We start from the raw sequence: 15,226 nt of genomic DNA, 5'->3' as shown, positions 1-15,226 counted from the left end.
GCAGTGTGGGTGGTATCACCACACTTCCGGGAGGAGGGGCTGAGGCCCGGAGAGGCTTGCAACTTGCCCAAGGTCCCTCTACCAGGCAGGCTGGCTCAGAATCTGTTCTCTGCACCATGGGGGCCTATGGTTCACAAGGGCTTCCCAACCATCACCACCTTGAGACTCTTGGGATCACTGACCCAGTTCACAGATGACAAACGGAGGCTAAAAAGAAGATACAACCTATCCAGGGCTGTGAAGCCCAAAGCCAGGGGCATGGACCCATCCAAGTCCAATCCCAACAGGAATCTGGGCAGAGCAGATGCCCACCTGTGGGCCTGATGGCCATGCGTGGGAGCTCAGGGGGGCTGGAGAGCCTGCAGGGAGGACTTCCCATGTGGCCAGACACTGGAGTGGGCCCAGGAACTGGACAGATGGGGAGCCAGGCCGGCCTGATTCCCAAGAAGGAAGGGGCCAGCCCAGAACCTGGTCTGGGTGGCCCTCACTAACGACACCCTGGCATAGCCAAGCCTTGTTCTGAGCCTCCCAGGCTCAAGTCTCCATTCTGTCTTCCTGCCCCAAGTCCACCCAGCTTGGAATAGAAATTGAAGACTGTCTCTGGATGGCAAGGCAGCTCCCAGCAGACCGTGGGAGGCCCTGGCAGGTTCTCAACATCCCCTGGCCTGGATTCTCTTCTCACTGGCACTGGGGTGACCCTTTGGCTCCGCTGTCACAAGGATCCCATGAGATAATAAACACAAGAGGGTTTCTAAACGCAAAGGGCCACTATCACAAAGAGAAAGACAGGGCAGCTCTCCGTACCCCACACCGAGCATGCTGCAAGTAGGGGTGGGGGGCTCCAGACAAGCACTCTGGGCAGGGTCCAGAAAGCAGCCAGTCCAGAGCTGGCCAGCTGGTTCTCAGTTCCATTTATTCATGAAAGCACAGTCATTCATTCATTTGGTGAACACAGACCTCTGGCCCACCCTGTGGCAGCTGCCCCTCCCACCCCCCTAATCTAAATCTGCAAACTCTGGGTCCTTTGGCAGATAGAAGCAATTAAACACAAATTCTCTCTGATCTGCACACATCAGGACTCCCTGCACATAGTAGGTGCTCAATAAACATTTGCAGAATCCAATCTGCATTCTTGAGTATGGGTTTTGGGGTCAGATGGCCTGGGCTCTGTGTGACTTAAGTCATATACTGAGATCCAAGGAAAGTTTCCAAGGAGGGGATCTGGCCTCGTAGCCAGACCAGCTCCTGTTTTTGATGGCTCCCTCCCTCAGCCACTGGCAGAGGAAGCTGGGGTGGAGCAGAGCAAACCTGGCTCCACCCCGCCCCCCTCACAAATACCCTATCTGAAGCTTTTTCCATCCTATTCCTTTCCTTAACAAATGCAAATTGCAAATCCATACTCCTTTAGCTGCGCCCCGCCCCTTCGTGGGCAGTCATCCCACAGGGAAGGAGGTCAGGCCAGGGCTAAGCACCCAGGGTTTAGGGTTTGCGGGCAGGCACACAGTGTGTTGGGAGGTAGAGCCCAGGACTGGGATCCTCCACAGGGGCACTCCAGGGACCCAGTGCCATCTATCTGACCCTGGCTGCTGCCCCTCCCGCCCCCCGCTGGACTCTTCTCCCCCACACCCAGGGGATCAGGGACTCTGGCACTTACGTCTGGGTTCCCGGGGTCCATCCACAGTCACCTTGATGGCTCGGTGGTAGGTGGCCACTTGGGTGGGGTTGGTGAACACGGTGATGGTCAGTGTAAAACTCTTCCCTGGGGGGAGTGGAGAATAAAGGCAGAAGGTTGGCACCTGGAGCTATTAACGTAATTAGCTTCATCCCGGTTCTCCCTTCCCCAAGGCACAGATCTCTCTCCTTTGAACCTGGGCAGACAAAGGGGCTCTGGGTGAAGTTCTAATTGCTGGCCTTGACATTCAAGGCCTCAGGAGATCTTGCACCAATTTTATCATCTAACCCCACCCCATGCTCTGGGCACCCCTCCTATTTTCCTCCTGCTCCCTGCAACCTTTGTGCCAGAGACCCTCATGATTTTGGGGTGTGGAGCATCTCAAGTAGATCTTTAAAATATGTATAAAAATACATATTTTGGGGCCACCTGGGTGGCTCAGTGGGTGAAGCATCTGCCTTTGGCTCTGGTCATGAGCCCGGGGTCCTGGGATTGAGCCCTGCATTGGGCTCCCTGTTCAGCAGGGAGCCTGCTTCTCCCTCGCCCTCTGCCCCTCCCCCCAACTTGTGCTCTCTCTGTCTCAAATAAATAAATAAAATCTTTCCAAAAATACGTTATTTTTTTCCTGAAAGTAATTATGATCTTTCTAGAAAATTTGGGGAACACAGAAAAATCACCCGCAGTCCCACTAGCCAGAGAAAGTTCGTGTGTTGCCTTCCCTAATCCCTTTTGTGTGGGTATGTGTGTTTACAGAGTGGCAAGGATACCAGAATATGCATCTTCAGATTTTTTCTTCATTTAACCTCACATCATAACCACTTTCTGATGTCATTAAAAATCCTTCATAAACTTCATTTTTAAAGGCTGCAGAATGCTTCAACGCACAGAAGCCTCGTCTTTTCCTTCTCTGCCCCCTTACTCTGGGGGGCTGCCCCCCTGCGGCCTCCTCACTGCTGAGCGGAGGGGGCGCTGAGAGAGGGCTGACTGGGGAGCTGCCGACATTTCATTTGTAGACGCAACTGTTATTTCCAGAACTCTGTTCTATTTTTAGATAGACATTTGGCTCCAAAGTCTCCATTCAAAATTCCTAAGAGAGGAAAAACTTTTAAAATAATAATTTTTTTTTACCATTTAAAATAAAACGAAAATGACCTTTTGTTTATAAAAAATCTTTGTCTCCGTCTCTGCTTATTTCCTTAGAATGGGTTCCAAGAAGCGGTGAGTGATTTCATCGCATCAGAGGGTTGGGATGTATTCAGGGACATTGATCTCGAGTGAGAGGATGCTCCAGAGAGTCACCGTGACCGCTGCGAGGCTCCCCCACCCGGCGCAGGGCTGCCTATTGAGGTGGGAGACTGGAACTTTTCATAGGCTTATTGTCTGTCCTAACCCAACACAAATGATTGCTTCGTGGTCCTTATTAGCATCCTCTTGCCTTTTAGAAATCACCCAGTGATAACCTGCTAGCACTTTCCCTAACCTCTTTGTGGCGACCAGTTTCTCAGTTCAGTGGCCTTTACGTTTTGCCTTCTGACACCGAGCTGCTTTGCATTTTCAGTTCTTCCTCTTGTTGGGTGATCTCTCCTAGTGTTTTATGTTTAGGCACGTTTCCCCATGTGACAAGCAGGTAAAGCTGACCTTCGGTGAACAGGGTCCTCTCTACCTCCTACCTTCAATTTTTTGATTCTTCTGGGGGTTTAACTGGTGGGTGCGGTGAAAGGTAGAGTTTTTCCTCAAAGGGCAACCCAATTTTCCCATCACCTTCACTGAAGTAAGCGTCCTCCCTCTCCTGCCCTCCTCTCTGTTCGCATCAAAGCCCCCAGGCTGTGAGACTGAGGAGGCTGTGGGAGGAGCTTCGCTGATCCCCTAAGCTTGGCCTCCTCCTTCTCTGCCTCTGAGCATCCCTATTTGTGGGACCCAGTTAGGATCCAGGGGCTCCCTAAGGGAAGGGCCCATGGCCTGGTGCACCTGTGTCTGCCAGGGCTGGCCCGGGGTGGGCAATTGAGAGAGACCACCTGTGTGGACCACTGTGCTGCCCTGTGCTCCCGGCATCTCTCCAAGGCGGCCGGGTGGTCTTGACATCCCCCTTTCACAAGTAGGAGATGAAAACTCAGAGCTGGGGGCGGTAGCTTGAGGTCCTCTTTGCACGGCCGGGTCCACTGTGATCAAATGAAAACTTGAGCCTCAGAAACAGGAGAGTCCAGAACCAAAGTAAACCAGCTCAGGCTCCCAGGGCCACACCAAGGAACCCTAGGGCGTCTGAGACACCAGGGGGTGGTTTTAAATTGAGGTGTGACTCAAACTGGGGCAGACTGGGGTCTCTCTGGAAGGATTTTCCTGAGCCAGCCCACTGGTGGCCGGGATGGAAATGCACACAGCACCTGTCCTTGGAGTCCTGGGTCAGAGGAAATCGAACCCCTTACCCAGACCGCAGGGGCACTTTCCACGGTTTCTGGAAACCGAAAGTGTAGAAGGTCTAGGGAAATGCCAGGCAGATGGCCTCAGGCTCCCTGCCCACCTACCCCCCTTCCTGGGATCCGCTTTCCCATCCCTCTCTGGTCATTTTTGTCCTGGATTCCTCCTTCCCCTGTCAGCTGGGCACTTTCCCAAGGGGTGTGTGTGGGGGCTGTCCCTGGGCCTCTGCCGCTTCCATCACCTCCTTGACACTGCAGGGTGCCGGGCCAGATGGGTCTCAATTACTGAAGTGCTCCTGTGTCTCCCTCATTTCCCTCAGGTCTCCACTGAAAAGTCACCACCTCACTGAGGCCCCCTCTGGTCCCTTTATCTAAAACTGGGTGATGGGCACTAAGGAGGGCACTTGATCGGATGAGCCCCGGGTGTTATACTATATTTGGGAAATTGAACTTAAATACAAAATAATAAATAAAAAATAAAGCAGGCATTTTAAACTTGGCATCTGGCGGGACTCCTTTTTAGGATTAAGTGGGCCCATGAACAAGGACAGGAAAAAAAAGAGGACTGTATTGTGTCTAACCTCTAGCTGCAATTTAGCATCTCCCTCAAGTATGACCATGGGCAACAAACCACAGAGGTATTACAGAAGTCCCTGTGACCTTGTCACCAATAGACGTCACAGATATTTACATATCATATTACAGACGTTGCAAACCTCTCTAAATATCTTCTATGCTCGTCACAACTTCAAAATCATGGTCGTCATCAGACCCATTGCCACATCTTATTATTTAATATCCTAATAGAGCAGCACATTTATCCCAATTTTTTAGACATTTTGCTAACTATGTTTTATTATAATTGGTTTCCATTATAATCCTTTGTATTTTATTCTTTAAAACACATTATTCTCAAACTGTCAAGTGGCCCATGGGGTAAAAAAAGGTTAAGAAACTCAATTTGAAGCGTCAGACCCTCCTGCTCCCACCCTACATGCTCAAACTTCCCCATGATGCTTACTACTTTTGGCAATTCATCTATTTATTTTCTCTTGTCTCCTTCTACTAGGTGGTAACCTCCCTGGGCACCAGAACTTTTGACTTGTTCACTGCTATGTCCCCAGCCCCCAGAACAGCATCCAGCACACGGCAGGTGCTCAAGAAATGTTTGTTAAGTGTATTAAGGGAGAGATGACTGTTTCCATTTTACAGATGAGAAAACTGAGACTCATAGAGGGGCAATGAATGAGTCATTCAGGTCAACAGTTATCTAGGTAGGGCTAGAAAGGTTAGAATGTGCTGGAGCCTGCCCAAACCCCCACCCCATAATAAAGATCTGCTCCTGGGGAGTGAGAATCCCCCACTCTCACCAGGCAGCAAACCACAGGCTACCCCTGAGGTAGGTCATCAGCCCTCCTCAACAGCTTCCTCTCACTTTCCAAGCCCGGGACCACCCCTCCCAGGTACCCAAAGAGAGAAGGGAGGAAGGAGGACAAACGGGAGAGGCTGGGACCTGGCAGCAGGAGTGGAAGGGAGGGGCATGTGTCAGGTGCCATGGGAGGCAGGGGCCCCGGTCAATAAGGAAGGGGTCGGGAAAGCCGTCTCCCCGAGTGCCCCTCACTTCTCTCTCTGCCTCGTGGCAAACCCATCTTTCCATCTCTCCCCGTCTCAGGAAGCAGAGATAACCGAGAAGGTGGACGATTTTGTGCGGGAACCTCAGGCAAACTTGCAACCAGTCATTATTCCAAGGGCTGGCCTCGGCTGGAGGGCAGAAGTCCTAGTCTGGAAATGGCTGCCCCTCAGGGCCCTGAGCGACCCCAGGCAATCTTGGGGGACCCGGGGCTCTGGACCAATCAACACGTCCAGCCAGGTCTGGCGGTGGTGTGGCTTTGGGCAAGTCCCTGTCCCTCTCAGCCTGGGCTCTTGTGTCATAAACCCCCATCACAGGGGCTTCACGGACATCAGGAGCGGACATGTCTCAGGGGACCTCTGGGTTTTCTAAACATCCATCTAGAAGCTTGTAAGCTGCACCCACACGTCTCATCCCAAATCTCTCTCCACCTACTCTCATTTCTTTTAAACCAGCTAATGACAGTTCAGGAACTCAGGCTTTTTTCATTTTCCCCTAGGCCTGTGGCCGCCTCCTAGAGGACACTTTGGGAATTTGTGGTATGTGGTCCTGGAGAGGGGACGTGGCGGGGTGGTGGGGAAGGACACTTGCATCCATCCGTTCCTCCATCAGGGCACTGCACAGGGTACCGAGGTAGTCATTCTTCCTGTGTGTGCGACACTTGTTACAAAGATTCTCCGAGCCATGAACCTAACTCAGTTTTACACGAAATAAAGCAAAGTTTTTTGCACACTTCATAACAACAACTGAATATTCCAGGACAGAAGATAATCCATCTTTCCTTTTCCTTTTCCTTTCCTCTCCTTTCTTCTCCTTTCCTTTCCTTCCTTCTTTCCTTCCTGCCTCCCTCTTCTTTCCTTTCTTTCTTAAATTTTGTTCAGAATTGTTTGCAACCTCAGAAAACCATGTCATTGACAGCAGAGGACTTGGGAGTCCTGGGCTGCGTGTGCCGTGGGCTGGCGGTCTGCCGTGGTGGTCCCAGGGCTTCTGCAAGCACCCACTCACCTCAGTATAGCTTTGTCCGACATTTACACATTCAAATGGATATTTTATCATAAATCACTTGCCCATTTTTTCTCCGTTATAGCTATGGACTTATATAGATTCTGAAACTGCAGGTAAGTAGGTAGGTTCCATCAGCTGTAGGACAATGAAGGGTGTGTTATGTAATATTTGTTGGAAGAAGGTCACTGCGTCTGGTGGGCTGGGATCCTCAGCCCTAATCACTGCAGGAGGCATCAGTGACTTGGTTTCTTTCTCTCCCTTTTCTTGGGTCCACCTTCAGGTTTATCATGAGGGCTCTGGGGTGGTGGTGTGTCTATGCATCCATGGAAACCTATCTTCCTAGAACTAAGACAGAATCAAGGACTAAAAGGTCAGAAAAACAAACAGGAGTTCCTACTTGGCTTCTCGGTCTTGGCAGAAGTCGGAGGGCCAGGGAAAGGCTCTGGGTCCCAAATTCCAACCTGTCCCAACTCCTCAAATGCCCTACGGTCTGTGTCAATCACTGATGGGTCCTCTCAGTGGGACTTTCCCGATGGGCAGCATGGGCACAGCAGATGCGCTGCTGCATGCCACAGGACCCCGGAGCCTTCCTTCTCACTGCTACCCGCCTCCACTTCTCCCACTCAACAATTCACACCTTCTGGGTTTCCCCCACCCCCGCCCAAACCGCACCATAATCACAGAATCAGTGACTATACCACTCAAAGGGACTTCAAAGATCTCTTCCACTCGCAAGCATTTGAAGTAACAAAATCTGTAACGTGTATCCAACCCTCGATATGGGCCAAGTGATACACTGTGCCAATTTCCTTAATCCTTATAAAATCTCACCAGAGAGGTGTCATTACCGTCTCTAGTATACAGACGGGGAAACTGAGGCACAGAGCGGTCAAGCCATTTGCCCCATGTCATCAAGCCAGTCAGCAGCAGAGTTGGGGCTGAAATCCAGGTGGGGTGATTGTGGCACCCAGGCGGTTGGATATCATGAGCCTCTGAGGTCTGAAAGTCTTGTCAAGTCCCCAGGTACTGGAACTCCCACTCGGGCCCCTTCCTGCCCGCCCCGCCCCCTGCCACCCAGGACCAGTGAGACTGATGGGAGAAGGGTGGTGAGAATGGTTTGTAAACTCAGCCTCCTGTATCTCTCAGAGCCACAACCCCAGCCTCGGCCTCGCCTGCTTCAAGAGCACCGGCTAAATGATGTTCCGCAAACCCACCTGTCTTCCCCCAGGCCCCGCAGGGTGAGTACAGGTCCCTGGCCTAAATGCCACAAAGAAATCACTTTCTGAGGCAGAATGGCCAGCCGCCCAGCCATGCTCTTGGTAACTCAGGGAATCACCATGTCTTCTCTTTCTCGATCTCACCTGCTAGGACAAGGAGTAAGGTGCCACGCTCCTGACGCCTTGCTGGGCTCCCGGCATGGGCGTTCCCTTCTGCCTGCCTCACCAGGGCTTTGGCTACAGCGGGACCTCCCTGTGCCTCCCCTGCGTATCCTCGCATCCTCCTGCCACCGGGCCCTGCACACCTGGCCACCGCCCCAAAGGCAAGCTGCAATCCCAGTGAGCCACCACCGGACCAGTGGCCAGTGGTTCTCCACTCAGGGCTGCAGCTGGGATTAAGCTGCAAAAGGCTTGAGAGATTGGGGATGACAAAAGGGGCTTGGAGACTAATTAGGAGCAGCAATGAAAGCTTAATTCATAAAAGCAAACATTTTCCATCCATCAACCTGCAACCAGTTAAGGGCAACGTTTGAAAAGAAATCTGTGCGTGGGGAAGGGAGCCAACAGGAACAGGAAATGTTTGAAAGAATGTAAACTATTTCGGTTTCATAAAAAGTAACAAGTAAACAGTTATTACATGCAAATAATGCCCTGGTTTTAATTAATGCTGAAAAGTCAAAATATGTTTGACATTTGTATGTATACATTGAACGGTTGGAGAGGAAAAAATGGTGCCCAGATGCCCGTTTCTGAGCAGGGCTGGCGGCTCAGAGGAATCTAAAACCTTGAGAAGGTCTTGTTTATTGGTGATGAAAAGTACAATGCTGCCTCCGCCTCTGTGGAGACTGGGGGCAGAGGGAACCTAGCTTACTTTCTTAACAAAGCTGGAGGGGCAGGCTGGGTCTGGGCAAGGGCACTCCCCACTTTTTAGCAGGCTAGTCTTAAAGGGCCAGTGAGTCCTCAAACCTCCATTTCGCCGGGCAGGGTTTTCTAGGACTTCTCCACCCAGAAGTGATGATGGGTTTCAGGTCCCAGCAGCCTCCCACTCAAGAGCCCCGGGGCCGGCAGCCACAGCTGCGGCGGCTGGTCCTGCCTTCCTTCATGCTGCCAGAGGCAGCTCACACACAGGCAGGGGGTGCACTGGCCTTGGTTCTGGGGCGGGGGATGGCAGCCTTCAGGCTGTGCTTTCCAGCATTCGGCATCCTGCGCCGCATTCTTGTCTCTTCTAAACCACCTTAAGGCTCAGGGTGCCCAGGGAAACAGGCTCGGGGAGACCACAACTGGGGAGAGGCGGCCTGGAAGCTTGAAGCTCAAGCTCCGGGAGATCCCAGCCCCCTGCGGAGAGTGGCTGGGGTGCCAACCGCCCACCCCCCCACCCGCAGACCAGCCATTTGTCTAAGCCAGCCTAGCCACTAAACCCGCTTGCCACAAAAGACCTATGAGGTCCCCTTTAGAGCTCCTTAATCCATGATCTCCCCCCAGCATCTTTTCTGAGGCCAGGATACTCCATCAGGAAAGAGGGGTGACATGGGCAGCTTTGAGAGTCAGTAAACCCCAGAAACTGGGAGCAAACTGCTGTCTTTTACAGGCGAAGGACCCATATCCTCAAAGAGCTCTGTAACTCCCCCATGGGGCTCCAAATGGCTGTTTGAGACCAAGCCAGGCCAGGGACCTGTTTCTGGGGCTCCCACTAGGACTGAGAGCAAGCCCTCAGCTTCCTTCCCCGACCTTTGCCATTGCTGGTGTTAGGGTTCGCAGACTCCCTGCCGCTCACCTCGCCCACTGCGGCCCACGAAGCGGAGGTCATTGAACCTGGCCACCTGGTTCTTCATGACTGCCGAGGCATTCCGCAGTTCTGCAGAGTAATTCTCATCATTGCCGGCCATCACAGTCACCACCGTTCCATCGGGCACATCTCCCAGCGCCACCACCTGAGGGCACAGGGGCAGGGGAACAGCTTAGAATGGCAGGGGAGGCCAGGGAGAGGCAGGGAGGGGCCGCGCAGCTCCCCTAGGTCCCAGGCGCACTGCAGGATTTCTCAAAGGCAGAGCGGAGAAGAGGCTTAAGGGCAATGGACACCTTCCCCCCAGATGACAAACACAAGATGCCAAAATCGTTGCCTTCCACTCCCAAATCCTAGATTAGCTGGTGAAGCCATGTCCTGAGAAACGATCCTTTCAGGGAATCTAAGCGGGAGCTGTGAATGAGCTTCATCAGTGTGGTGTGGGGTGCAGTTTTCCTCTTTTCCTTCGGCCTGAGCAAAAGAGGAATCAACGTGCTCCTAGCAACCAAGTCTCTAAGTAAAAATAATAACAACAATAATAACGGGACTGCTCCCCACGCTCAATTAATGCAAGAGCCGTTTGGGGTATGAAATTTGGCCCTGAAATGCGGCGCGGGCCCAGTCTGCCGGCCTCTGCAGAGCCTGAATTCGTTATGCAGGGAAAATGCAAAAATGCAAAACAAACCAGTGTTTTGAGAGGCGTTGTACAGAAAACCCCCTTTAAAGTGAGAGAGGGGCTTTCGATAGCAGGAGGATGCACCTGCTGGGAACTGCAGGATGGCGGTGGAGATGCCCCCCCCTAATACGGTCTCCCCCACCCCTCACCCCAAGCAGTGTGCAGAAGCAGATGCCTTTTGAAAAGGAATCACACTGCAAATGTAGTCACAGCCATTTAAACGTGGCCACCGCGTGCAGGGACTAGGGATCCAGATGGTAAAAATTTCAAGGAGAAAATGTTTGGGGTCTGATTAAAAAGGCCAGATTTCCTGTCAACATCCTGTCTTCTTTTAATTTCAAAGATTCCTTTTAAGCTCCAAGTGACAGTAAAACCTCCGATCTGAGGATTAAAGTCACACGGGCATCCCCCTACCCCCCCTCCCGGGGAGATTTTCCCCACTGGCATTTTAAGATGTCACCCCGGAGACCTCCAAGAGCCACTCATCCTTTTTTTTTTTTTTTTCTCCAATTTGGGAGTCATCTTAATGGGGGAGCAAGGATGGCCTCAGCTGCCAGAAGCCGCTGTTTCCAGCCACCTCGGGCACCCGCCACCCCCAGCCGCTGGCCCTTCCTGCCCTGCCCTTTCTCACGGCAGCTGTGAGAGGTTTAGGGGAAAACCAAGGCGTTTTCGTTTCATCTCGCTGCCCCCTTAAAAAAATGAAAATGAAACAGTCGCCTACTCCCTAGCAGAGAGAAAAAGATCCTCTGAATGACTGGGGGCTGCCAGGGGTGGGAGCGCCCCCCACTTGTGCCCGACGCTCGGGATTCCCGCTGCAAACGTTTAGGGTTCGGTGCACCCCCCCCCCCCCAGCCCTAGAGTCGCCCGGTGTAAAATTTCAGAAGCCAGTGGCTGAGGGCGTGAGCAGGAAGTGTCTCTGAAGCGGTGCAGGAGGAGGGGTGCCGGCAGGGGGGAGGCCCTATGCGCCCTGCGCACCCCGCCGCCCGCGTCCTCGCCCTGCGCCCCGGCTCTTCCGCCCCTCTGCCCGCCGGGCTGTGTCGGGGGCATGCGGAGCCCAGAGGCGCGGAGCCCGGGCCGCCCGCCTCCTCCTCCTCGTCCTCGTCCTCGTCCCTCAGCAGGGCTCCCGGCCGCGGAGGGGCGAGCCCCTGGGAGCGCTGCGCGCCCGGTGCAGCGGGAGGGACGCCAGGGTCCCCGGGCGGGGCGCGCGGCGAGGCCGAGGCGCCCGGGGCCGGGCCGCGGGGTGGTCCCCTCCCTCCCCGCGCCGGGGCCCGCCCGACCCCGGGGCCCCGCACTCACCTTGAAGGCGACGGGCAGCGTCTTGTTGCAGCGCCAGTGCGAGGGCAGCACGGAGCAGAGGAAGTTGGGGCTGTCGGTGCGCACGAGCTCGCCCGCGTGGTCCGCCAGCACGTCCACCATCGAGCGCACCTCCGGCCGGGCGCGCCCTCCCGGCCCCACGGCCGCCTGCGCGCTCAGCGCGCCGCTGTTCTCGCCCATCTTGCCGCCGCCGCCGCCGCCGCCGCCGCCGCCGCAGGGGAAGGCCGTGGAGGGAGGTGTGAAGCGGCGGCTGGTGCTCGGGTCTACGGGAATACGCATAACAGCGGCCGTCAGCGCGCCGGGCGGGCGGCGGCGGCGCGGCTCCCCGGGGGCGGCCGGCGCAGCGGGAAAGCAGAAGCGGCCGGGCCGGGGCCTCGGGGCGAGGGGGCGGCGCCCGGGGACGCCCCGCCGGGGCCCGCCCGCAGCGAGGCCTCGCTGCCCCGACGGCGGCGCGCAGCCCGGCCCGCTAGCCCCGCATCCTGCGCCCGCGGCCCGCGCGGAGGGACGAGGGTCTCGGCCGCGGCGGGGCCCGTGCGCGCTGTGCCGCCGCCGCCGCCCCCGCAGCCCCCGCAGCCCGCGCAGCCCGCGCGCAGCCGCCCCGCCGACCGCGCGGCCGCAGCCCCACGGCAAATCCTCGAGAATCAAGTGGCGGCGCCGCGCCGCGCCGCGCGGGGTTAGTACCCCGGGGCCCGCGGGGGCGGGGCCGGCCCGAGCGACGCGTCGCGCAGCCAATCGGAGCCCCCCTCGCCGGCACCTCGGCCGCGCTCGTGGGGGAGGAACGGGCACCGCCGGGGGCCGCCCAGAGGGGTGGGGCGGCAGGCCCCGCCCCGGGAGGACGCCCGAGCGGGGGCCCGGCGCGTGAGCCCGGGGCTCCTCGAGAGTCCGGGGGCGCGGGGCCGACGCTAACGACTTGGCTGAGCCGCCCAGGCCCTGCGCAGGGCTCCTTGGCCGCTGGTCCCGGGCCGCGGTCCCCCCACGCGGGGGCCGCCGCTCCCCTCGTCGCGCCCCTTCCCTGCAGCCCGTGGCCCGGCCTTCCCCGCCTCCAGCTCCCTCGGCCTCTGGTGCCTGCGCCCTGGGCTCGGGGGCCCTGGGGGGGGCTCCAAGGCCGGTGGCACGGAGCGGGGAGCGGCCCCATGGAGGTTTCTCACCCTCCCCCGCTCCCCCCTGCCCTGCGCTGTCCCACAAATTATTTTGGCCCAAGAGCTTCCACCGCACACGAGATTCCACGACCACCAGCCGCTTCCGCAGCTCCCGGCCCCCGGCGGCTTTGGGCCCGGCCCCCTGGGCCCCGGTGCCAACCCGGGACCGACGGGTGTCCCCGGGGCCCCCGGAATCTGCCTTGGGGGGTGACAAGCCCCGCTCCTCTCCGCTCTCCCCGCAAAACAACTCTCAGGACCGGGCAGGCCTCGCTTCGTCGTACTTCGTTGCGGCGGCGGCCTGTGAGTCTGAAACACACGGCGGGGCCTGCAAACGGGCGTGTTTTCCCCCGGATTTTTGCCCGGCGCGGAGCCACGGTCCTGCGTCGAGCAAGAGGACGCGGGTCCGGGGCAGGACGAGCGTGCGGAGGACGCGGTCGGGCTGCGCCGCTAAGGGCCCCGGCTTCGGGAGGAGGCAGCTTTGCTCCACCGCGTGGATGCGAACGGGCCCCACGAGGGCCTGTGCCCCCGCCTTCCCGGGCGCTGTGCTCCGGCCGCGGGCGTGCGGCTGCTCTGCGGAGGCGCCGCCGCTCGCACCCCCGCCCGCGCGGCCCAGCGACTCCCAGGGCTTCCCGGCGAACAGCCCTGGCCTCTCCCGCCGCGCAGGCCGAAGGCTCAGGCCTAGGGAAAGGCTACAGCGCGGAGGGGACTGCAAAGATCAAGCCCCCAGGCCTTCGGAGTTATCGCCCCACGTGGGCTCCCTGGAGCCTCGGGAGCGAACGCACGAACGGAACGCGCGCCGACTCTCCCCGCCGCCGCCCTTTTGGAGACTGAGCCGAGTATTCGTTGTTCCCGGCTCGGCAGGTGCAACCCCACGAATTCCAAGGCTCGGACGCGACGGAGCACAGGATCCGAAGGGCCGCAGGATCGCGCCCCGGATCTGACCCCGGCCCAGGGCGCGCCGCCTAAGTCGTTGCGGAACGAATTCAAGCCCCGCGTGCGCTCCAGGGCGGGCAGGCTTTGGCCCAGCCTCGGCCACCTGGAGAGCTGGTCCCTGCCCCTGCCGTAGCCTCACGTCAGCCCCTGGGGCCATTCGGAGGCGGGGACCGCGAGGGACCCTCACGGGATCTTAGAGAGCCCGCGTCTCGGAGCTGCAGGGCCCCTGGGCCAAGGGCCTCGCGCTCCCGGGGGCGCGGGCAGTAGCGGCAGAACCAGAAGAAAGCGAGGGACCCGAGCTTAGGCGCCCCCAACCTCTGGGAGCCTCCCGTCAAAAGGCCTTGCAAGTTGTGGCCAGTTAGGGCCCAGGGCCGGGGCGGGCGGGCGACGCGTGTGGCCCGGGAGCGGCCGTGGGGCCAGGACCCGCTGCGGCTGGGGTTTGTAAATTCGTTGCGTCTAGTGGTTTCGGTTTGCACCCGAGCCCTTACTTGTCCCTCCGCCTGATTTCTCCCTCATTTTACGGCGGCTTCGCAAACGGACATCCTGAAAAGGCGGTTCCTGTGGGTCTCAGCACCCGGCACAGGACCCGGCTGCCTGCAGCCCTCGGGAGGGTGCTCGCTGCGCGTGGGCGCGGGAACCCGGGGACGCTCGGGTCTCCAGCCTGAGGTCGCCGGGGGCCCGCGGGCCCGGGAGCAGTTCCGGGAGCCACCGCTAGTTGGCGCCTGCACTCTGCCCGCCGCGGGGTTGCCCGGCCGGCCCTGCCCACAGATGTGAGCCAGCTGCGCCCCGGGCCAGGCCCATGGCCCGCCTCCTATGAGCTGCCCGTTCTGGACCGATGTCCCTACGACTGCTCACCATCTTTGCGGCCAGGCTCTGTGTCCGACCGGAGGCTTCCCTGCGCCCTGCCTGCCTCTGATGGGCACAGATGCCTACTGACTGGGCCCGTCTGGGACCCCACAGTCCCTGTGCCCTCCCACCTGCAGAACATTCTCCCTGCCTGAAATGAGTCCTCTCCTGTCCCATTCTGAGGGGCCAGAGGGTGAGGAGGACACGCACAAGAAGGGGCCGGCTCATTCCCAGTTTTTCCCTGTGGCTAATCTACCTCCTCCCCATCCCTGACCAACAGAGAGCTACAGTCGCCCCTCTCTCTGTTTTTCTTTGTGCTGTTTCGAGAGACAGTTGGACAACTCCCACTCCCTTACATGGGACCAGTGGATACCCTCTCCCTTCCCCATTTTGTATGGCTAGCCACCTCCTTTCCCTCTTCCAGTGAGTGGACTGGTGTAGAAGTCTCCTGCTTTCTCTTGAAGGACTCCACATAGGAGCACCCCAGATTGTCTGCAACAGGGTGGGGAAGCCAGGAGGTCTGGGCCTACCTTGGCCCAGAGTTGGGAGGTGGCAAACCTGAAGCCCACAGAACTCAGGATCTGGGGGCCACTCCTC

The 15,226-nt window shown here is 57.7% G+C and overlaps 1 protein-coding gene across 1 annotated transcript in view; it reads right to left on the bottom strand.

The window, feature by feature from the left end:
• The window catches only part of RUNX3 (RUNX family transcription factor 3), a 60,380-nt gene that overhangs the window by 17,078 nt on the left and 28,076 nt on the right, over nucleotides 1–15,226 (bottom strand). The window contains exons 2-4 of the mRNA XM_049105852.1: nucleotides 11,694–11,974; nucleotides 9,713–9,869; nucleotides 1,655–1,759 (exon numbers count right to left, since the gene is read on the bottom strand). Coding sequence (XP_048961809.1) covers nucleotides 1,655–1,759; nucleotides 9,713–9,869; nucleotides 11,694–11,974 — 543 coding nt within the window. The remainder of the gene's footprint in view (nucleotides 1–1,654; nucleotides 1,760–9,712; nucleotides 9,870–11,693; nucleotides 11,975–15,226) is intronic.

The sequence above is a fragment of the Canis lupus genome, chromosome 2 (genome assembly GCF_003254725.2).
Source record: "Canis lupus dingo isolate Sandy chromosome 2, ASM325472v2, whole genome shotgun sequence".
NCBI lineage: Eukaryota > Metazoa > Chordata > Mammalia > Carnivora > Canidae > Canis > Canis lupus.
Note: the sequence above shows the minus strand (reverse complement) of the source record. Positions and strands in the feature narration are given on the sequence as shown.